Source organism: Columba livia, chromosome 6, assembly GCF_036013475.1.
Source record: "Columba livia isolate bColLiv1 breed racing homer chromosome 6, bColLiv1.pat.W.v2, whole genome shotgun sequence".
Taxonomy (NCBI): Eukaryota; Metazoa; Chordata; class Aves; order Columbiformes; family Columbidae; genus Columba; species Columba livia.
The window spans coordinates 36186008-36194721 of NC_088607.1; the positions used below are offsets into that span (position 1 = coordinate 36186008).

At 47.4% G+C, this 8714-nt stretch overlaps 1 protein-coding gene across 11 annotated transcripts in view; it reads left to right on the top strand.

Moving 5' to 3' along the window:
• The window catches only part of TUBGCP2 (tubulin gamma complex component 2), a 25464-nt gene extending 16750 nt beyond the window's left edge, over positions 1–8714 (top strand). For 4 of the 11 annotated variants that reach the window (XM_065068120.1, XM_065068121.1, XM_065068125.1 and 1 more), the window contains 5 exons: positions 437–557; positions 3051–3194; positions 4018–4146; positions 4999–5162; positions 8306–8714. In XM_065068120.1, the coding sequence (XP_064924192.1) occupies positions 437–557; positions 3051–3194; positions 4018–4146; positions 4999–5162; positions 8306–8411 (664 nt within the window). In that variant the 3' untranslated portion in view covers positions 8412–8714. Of the gene's footprint in view, positions 1–436; positions 558–3050; positions 3195–4017; positions 4147–4998; positions 5163–5491 lie in introns of all 11 variants that reach the window. The other 7 variants (XM_065068124.1, XM_065068130.1, XM_065068123.1 and 4 more) reach the window with 5 other exon arrangements.

The following is an 8714-nucleotide window of genomic DNA, read 5'->3' on the forward strand; positions in this document are numbered from 1 at the left end:
TGGATCCCCTGCAAATGCTGATGCAAGGCATAGAATATTTTTAAGTGTTCATTTTCCAAGGCTGGAAAGAAACAGGAACCATTTATCCTGTCAAATTTTGCCCGGATAACCAATGCACGTCTCAGAAGGTAGTTATACTAGTAAAATCACTTTAATTTTTAATATGAAAATTTTAGTTGAATATAAGCAAATATTTAAAGTAATTGTCCAGTCTGCAACAGGTTCAAAACTCTGACTCTAGTAATTGAGGGAAAACCATTTGAATATGTGGAAAATAATCAGAGATGGTTTGCATTAGCTAGATAATTCATCTCAGTCTGCGGCAGAGAATTTGCAAGGACAGAAATATTTAGCTCCGCTTGACTGTGCAAGCCTGGTGATGGTTCTTCATGGTGTTTGCTAGCTCTGAGCTGCGTGGGTGTGATTTCTCCCCTAGGTTTGCTGGTGCTTTCACACTGCGGCAGCGGATGCTGAATTTTGTACAGAATATCCAGTATTACATGATGTTCGAAGTGATGGAGCCAACATGGCACATTCTCGAGAAGAACCTGAAGTTGGTGAGTGTGTGTGCTTGAGAGAAGTTGGAACAGAACTTGTGTTTAATTAGAGCAGCTGACCAGTGGTCCATTCCTCGAACTTGCTTACTTTGCAGCATAACCTTTGTGATGGCTGCAGTAATTTTCCTTACCCAAGGGACACTGCGTTCCTCATGGTCCTCCCCAGCTTCCTTACCCATTGCAGTGCTACTCTCTTGGGTCTGGTGTTTGGGTGCCCCAGCTGCTGCCGGGGAACAGGAGGCAGACGTAAATCACCACTTTATTCCTTCTGGTGATCATCCTACGATCAGACAATTCTGGGTTGCACATCTTTTTCTTCTTACACCATGAAAAACATGTGTCTCATGTACCAAACAGCCCAACACTCCTACAATCTGCATGAAGCTGCAGCAGCTCTCTTGGCAGCTTTCTGATGGGCCTTGCGTGTCTTCAGCATCGGCTGACCCTGTCTTAGTTTCAGCTGTGTACCAGTGAGTTGTTCTGGGGTTGGCTAACCAACGTTTTTGATGCTCTGTCATCCTTTTTCATGGAGAATTTACAGGAGGCATCAGGTCTAGGATTGTGGGCATCTCTGCATGTTCTTGACAAGGACTTTGGAACAAGAAGACGTTATATGTCGAGTCCCTGGATGATCTGAGAGAATTGTACTTGCTTCTTAATTTTGTTCTAAGTTTAGGTTTGGAAAATACAACACTCAGTTTACTTGAATTGAGCCACTTGAACGAGTTATCCGTCCTGCGTTCTTCCATACTGGTTTCAGGTAGCGCTTGAGAGAGATCCTCTCTGATCTCTCTCAGCCATTGAGTTTTTCTCATCCTTCAGAGATATAGGTAGCATTTCTATTTCAGTTCCAAAAAAGAATTTGCCGTTTTATGCTGTTTCTCGGAGGAGTCCATTCCCAAGGAGCATCTGTAAACCAAACATTTTTGATAGCCCCAGTGGGCAGGATTTTTCCCTCGTTATGGAATATCTTTGAGCCTCTTCAGCCTGGCAGGGCAGCTGAGATGGGTATAAAGTGACTTTGCTGGCACTGGGGAAAGGTGTTTCTGTGGCTGTATGGCAAGAAGCAGATCTGTTTGTGCCCTCACCATGTGCTTCTTCATTTCTGAAACCTTGAGGGCTGCTGCAGCGTTTTGTAGAGCGTTTCTACCATTGCTTTGTATGAGAAGGGCCTCTCCAAGTATTAGTGCAGTAGTAACGACATAAACCTGCCCATGATGTGAATACATACGCAAGTCGTTACTTGAAACCAAGACATTTTTTTGTCAATCCAGCCAGGTCTTTGAGACTTAATCCAAATGTACGTTTTCCTTCCCACCCTCCTCAGTGCCCTTCAAGGCTTTTCAGTCTGTGGGAGATGGAGCACGCCCTCTCGCAGCGCCAGGGCAGGAGAAGCCTGGCTCTGGAGAAGCTGTTTCAGGAACCATGTTGTTATGCAGCCCTTTAAAAGAGCTGCTCGCCAGGGATGGCTTGTCCCCAGCCACTGGGTGAAATCTTGATTTAAATAAAAGCATCATTGATTTCCAAGCAGAGGGTTCAGAACTGGCTCTTTAACCTCTGCCGCCTACATACTGGAATAGTCTTTTCCTTTCATTTGCGTTTTAGGAGGAAAAAGGCTGATCCTCACTGGTCTCACGTTGTGCCTTATGGTGGATTTGGTTTGTCAGACTTCTCTCTTGTCCATTTCCACTTGAAATTAAGGTGCTTTCTTCCTAAAATATAACTAGTATATTTATCTTGATCTTCACCTCATCATTGTCTTCGTCAATACAACAAGCATCTTTATGGCATTAGAGAGCAGCATTTATCCCTGTTCTGTGCTAGTTGTTTAAAAGGTTATGAGGGGATTTTTTGCCTTTGATCTGGATGGGGCGGTGTGGATACCTTGGCAATTTTAGTCCTATGGCTCTTTCCTAAGCTTGACTTGCGTTCTCAACTTCAGCACATCCCATGATTGTATAGAATGAGATGGGGGTTTTAACTCAGCGTTTAAAACTCGAGAGTACAACACCTAATTGAAATAGCAGAGCTGGGCAAAAATCTTACAGAACACTTGCAATGTTGCGTGTTCCTTATTGTGCTCCTAAAACATGTTTTGGAATAACCTGAGTGTTTTAAGCCTCATAAACTTACTGACATTTTAAGGTTCTTTGATTTACTTTTATCTTTTCCACTTAGTGTAGCTGGCTTGACTGAGATTGTGAAGGTGAGGCTGGAGTGGGCCTCCTTTCCAGGGGAGGGTTTGGTTCATTAAGGAAAGGTTGAGGAGCTGATGTGACAAATCCGAGGTCAAAAGCCTGTGAAGGGCTGTTGAATGCAGTAACACAAATACTGTCTCCATCTCAGGATGTTTCTGGAAGCTGGAAGGTACATGAGAAGTATCTCAACACATCCTAGAGCATGTCTTCAAGGTCGCTGTCAGGGGCAGGTGCTGGGTTAGAGCTTTGGTGCAGTCCTGGTTTGTTTGTTCATTATTGTACTGTGCTGTTACAGGCATCTAATATCGACGATGTCCTGAGCCACCACACGAGCTTCCTGGATAACTGCTTGAAGGACTGCATGCTGACCAACCCCGAGCTGCTGAAGATCTTCTCCAAGCTGATGTCTGTCTGTGTCATGTTCACAAACTGCATGCAGGTACGTATGGCCTCCCCACGCTGACCCCACGCTGCCAGCTGCTCTGGCTGCCGACCAGCTGTGACAGTCCCGTTTTTCATAGAATCCTTTTGGTTGGAAGAGACCCTTAAGATCATCTAATCCAACCATAACCTAAATCTAGCACTAACGCGTGTCCCCAAGAGCCTCATCTATACATTTTTTAAACCCCTCTGGGGATGGTGACTCCACCACTGCCCTTGGCAGGCTGTTCCAATGCCTGACAGCCCTTTGGGGAAGAAATTTTCCTAATATCCAATCTGAACCTCCCCTGGCTCAACTTGAGGCCGTTTTCTCTCATCAACTCGACCCCTCATGTCTTCGATGCATGTGGAAGAGCCTCTGTTCCTCCTGCCAGCACTTTAGAGCTTGACTGTTCAGACCCTTATCCTTTCTCCCAAACAGTTTCTCTGGCTTCTCCCTCCACAAAATTCTCTGTGCTCTTCTTTTTAGTGTTGGGTTCATATGAACCAAATTCAGCCAGTTCTTCAGCAGAATGTGAGATATGAGTTGGAGGGCTCTGTAGTTTTTAGCGTGCTCTTTTGAGAGTCAGGTGAGGACTGGTGGTTGGACTCATAGAGACCGATCTCTGTGGGTACACCCTAGCCAGCATAGCTTCAAGAAAACCAAACACCTTCCTTTGGGTTTAGTGACTTTTGTGCATTAACACTGTAAATTGAATCTCACAGTTGGCTTTCATGGTAGTTAGCTAGCTGTAGGCCTGGCAGAACTGAGTCAGCCTCATGCTTTGCCATCATGCAAAAAGAGGGATCTCACCATCTGCCCAACCCTCTGCCCTTCCAAGAGGTTCACCCAGAGCATGAAGCTGGACAGTGAGATGGACCGGCTCACCTTAGAGCACGGCACGATGCTGGGCCCGCCAACGGAGGAGGAGCGTGCCGAAGAGACTGCCAAGAAGAAGCTGACTAATAAGGTGGGACATGGGATGGACAGCTGGGCCGGAATGCCGTCTGGTGTTGCCATCTGGTCAGGGTGGCTCTCCCACCTCTTGCAGATAGACCTTCCTAGTTTCCGGAGCACCCGTGGCCCCAAAAGCAGCATCTTTGCAGAATTGTGGGTATTTCTGAGGGCAGTGTGGAGCGCTGATGGTGTTTCAGGGTCTGCTTTGAAGACCCTGTCTCCCACAGCACTCCCTGCATTTGTTTCGAAGTTCTTAGCTGTATTTTCAGCTGTGCAGTGGGTACCCACACACAGCTTTTCTGCAGCTCTAGAACTTTCTGATTTCCAGAACTAGCATTTTGTGATGGGTGAACCAATAAGCTGTTGGGTGTGACTCTTTCCAACCCATCCCTTTTGTATCTGGGGTATTTGTCTTGTCCATGTTTCTCTGTCTAGATGCACACGTACGTTTGTGTGGCCCGCTCTGCAGGTAGCAGGCTGCCTCCTGTCCTGCTGCAAGCCCCTCTCTGGCACAGGGAGGGTCTGTCACGCTACAAGGCAGTCACAGTGCTCCTGAGGTTCCAACCTGCCTTAGGCAACGCTCACTTTCTGCTTCCTGGCTTTTCTTCGTGCTCGAAAATAAATAATGACAGCATGTATTTGAGGATAACTCTACTGGGATCTACTCTGGGGTTCTCCCAGATAGGCACAGCAAGGTTTTTAACTACTGAGGACATCGCAACTGCTCTATTTTAGTGGCTGAGTGACTGTTAAGTTTTATTGCAGAATTTTTGAGCAGTTTAGAAAATACAAAAGCAATCATTCCATCTCTTTGTCAAGTGCAAGTCCCCAGACACATGGTGCCACTGTGCCTCTGTCTTGGTAGCTTTTAGCAGAGCATGCTGACAACTTTCACCTGACTTCTGGCTTCGAAGCAACGATCAACAAGTTTGATAGCAATTTCTCAACACATCTGCTGGACCTGCTGGACAAGCTGAGTGTTTACAGCACCAACGACTGTGAGCACAGCATGCTCAACATCATCTACAGGTGAGCTGGTAGTTTTCTTTCTGTAGCTTCCCCTCCTGTGGTTCCCAAGTTGCGCTCAGGAAAAAGAATTGCTGTTTAGAACTGTGCCTGTCTGCCCCATCAGTGAATACACTGAAATCACAAGAGATGCCGCTTGGCATTTCAACCCAAGGCTTTAAAAAATCCCGTTTAAATGATGTGAAATTTGTCTATTAATCTTGTAAATGGAATGCAAATGATTGTTTTCTTGGGATTGTCTCAGTTTGTAGACAGGAAATAAGCTGATTCTTGAATACAGCGTGAGTATACCATGCTAACTCCGTGATCTGGCCACTTGGACACCATTGCAGGTCACACAGGGCATGGCCAACACAGTGTTGAAGACCAAGTCGTGTGCACTCTCAGTACGAGCGCGTCCTGACCCTAGAGTCCTTGAGTCTTGCAAAGAACTCGTGGAGATCGACCCATTGTCACCTTATTCAAGACGTCAACAATGTCAAGTCCTTGACTGGTCTTTACATGATGCAACAGCAAAAGTCCTGCAGGCTTTAGCACGTGTGATGCCAGACACTGGTGTAAGGTGGTGTCCTCCTTCCAGCACTGCTCCTACACTTAGCGTGAGAGCTTCACCCCTTTCATCATGGCCTCCCCACCTTTCTGTCAACTTCATGCTTCTGCCAGCGTGGTGGGACAAGCTGATGCTGTGCCGTGGAGATTGGCTGCGTGTCTTGTTCAGTTGTGGGTGCACGGTGCCGTGGCCAGGAGCTGTCCTCCACCTTTGTGTTTCACAGACAGCACACGGCTGTTAGCTGTGGCAGGAGGTGACTGTGGAACCCCTGGAGCAAATTCTTCCAAATATGGAGAGGTTGCTTTTACAACCGGTACTTCCTGCTTTGGGAGAAAGGAGAAGTGTGGTGATTCAGGCGGCTTGTGAGAAAACAAAATGTTTCCATTAGTGGTTTGCACCGAGCTGCTACCAGCTCTTCAGAAGAAGGTCTGAGTCCTTTGCCCACTGGTATCTGCATCCCCTAGTTCCTCTGCAGAGGAAATACTGGGTCTTTCTGCCATTAGGGCTGTTGTCCCTGTCATGTCCCCAGTTTGGACTGTCTGGGACCACGTGAGTCTTCACCAAGACATTGGACATGGCTGGACCATTCCTGACAAACCAAGTGTCCCCACTTCCCTAACTGCAGTGCTGCATGTTACCAGGCCACACGCAGCGTGTCTTTCCATTTCTGCAGGCTGCTTGGTAACATTTTAAAGCGTGGAAGTCCCACCACGAATGCCCAGACGTGGCATTTAGCTCTCATTCAGTCTGTAGAGATTCTTGGATTGAGTCCTGGACTCTATGGCAACAGGAACCCAAGAACCAGAATGGAGACAGTTGCCATCTGAAAGAACATCTTTGACAGAAAGACGGAAGAGTTCATAAGACATAACAGTCTTCGTTTAACCTTTTTATATGACCGCTTGTCAAGGGTGATAGTCAATGTGTAAGATAGGCTAAAAAACATCTCTTAGTATTCATAATTCTGGTACTGTGCTGTCAATGACTGAGCTTAGAGTAAGTCCAGTAGGACAGATGAAGTGATGCAAACCCCAGCGAATAAAAGTTCCAGCCATAAAAGAAGAAACTGAAGTGTAAGCAGCGTCGGAGGAAGCACCACACAAATTCTTAAGAGGTGGTTATCAAAGATCATTTAACCCTAAAAGCACAGCTGAAAGGGAAGCCATAAAAATATGCAATTCGAGGATTTTGTAATAAGGCAACTTTAGAAATGGAACAGATCCTCAAAGCAAGGATGTAAGTAAGTCCTGGCCTCATATTTGAATCAAAGTTTGGTAAACGTGCCCGCCTCAGTGTCAGGTTTCCTTCCTACGACACTTAAGGGATGAAAGAGACGTAAGCTTTTTAACCAGGAGAGAGCAACAGATAAATTCCATCTGTCGAGGCTCTGTTTTCCACAGCCACCAAAAAATGTCAAGGAACAATTTGTTGCCGTTTGTGTAAGGTTGTTAAGCAACATGCAATTCAAATATTGTGCCCATTCATTTAGTATTGGAGCAACTTAATTTGAGAAATGCAGAGAGTAACTTTTGTGTGATTCACACAGCCTTATACCGACTACTGCCTGGTGTTCCCAAGACACATTTTTAAGAGCTGCACATGTCTCAGCTGGGTTCAGAGTGCGGAGATCTGCCTGAGGAAGATCAGGGTGGTTTTCTGGCATCGTTTTGGATTATCAGGGAGACAGGATTGTGACATTACTGATGTTGCCCGCTTTGGAGAGGCCTTTACAAGTACCAGCAATACCTTTGATCTTGGCTGAGCATCTTCCAGCTGGTTACTCGTCATCTTGAAACATGAATCTGTTGAAAGGATGCTTGTGTTAGCAAGGAGGTGGTGGTAATGGCAACTACAATGTGGCGTGGAACTTACTGTGGGTAATATGGTGGATTTCGTACAAGAACCAGTACCGGATTCAGTACCGGAGTTCAGCGGTGCTGAATGCTGTTACAGAGCGGTGGTGGGAAGTGGCCAGGAAGGTGAGGAGCCCTCAGCCCTGGCACCTTGTCCCCGAGTGACACGTCTCCAGGGTGGTGTGGTCAAGCCGTGGCTCCAGAGAAGAGCTACGAGCAATTGATCTTTCCCGATGTATTTTGTACGCCCGTAAAGAACAGGGGGAACCTATCCTGTTTTCAAGGGACACCTGTAACACCGGTGGAACGAAGCAGGTGTCCCCGTTGTGTCCACCCAGCCTGGGACAGTCCTGTGTGGGGATGGCAGCTCTGGAGCTCCCTGTAGTGTGGCCACATTCAGCAGATGCCCTGGGAGATGTTTCTTCTTGGGGGAACACGGCTGGGTAGGAGCATGGCTGTGGGCAGTGACTGCGGCTGCTGGCAGGGCCTGTGCTCAGCACGTCCTCCGCTTCTCCCCACAGTGAGAGTTTCACACCCCTCATTTCAGCCAACCTTCTCCTAGAATTCATCTGACCCTATAAAAGAGTCAATTTATTTTTGCATCTCCTTGCTGCCTGCGAGCACCTCAACGAGCGCGTGGGCTGCAGCTCTTGGAGCCCTCGGCAGCGCGTCGGTGCCGTGTGCCGCTCCCGGGAGGCGGCAAGCCGGCCAGCTGCTGAAACTGATGGCTTTTTGTCCCTCAGGTTGGACTTCAACGGGTTCTACACAGAGCGCCTGGAGCACATGTCGGCCGAGCGCAGCCAGAGGACAGCGCCCCTGCTTCCCCGCCTGGCCGTGCCTGCCCAGTGAGGCGCTGCTGCTGCCGCCGCCATCCTGCTGGGCTGCCGCATCTTCTGCACCGGCGGAGAACCGGGCACCAAATCCCTTCCAACTGGGAGTGCTCGGTTGAGCATTCTCTGCACTCACAGTGCAAGCTGGGAACGAACCGTGAGGCTTGTCGCAGAGAGACGGGGCAATATTCAGTCTCCTGAAATGCATGTAATGGGTTTTCTCTTCTGAGAAGCTTTTGTCAAGTCCTTGTTTGTTTGTTTGTTTTACTACATTGTAAAATGATGTATTTGTGTGTTGTAGAATAAATTTAAAGAAACAAAA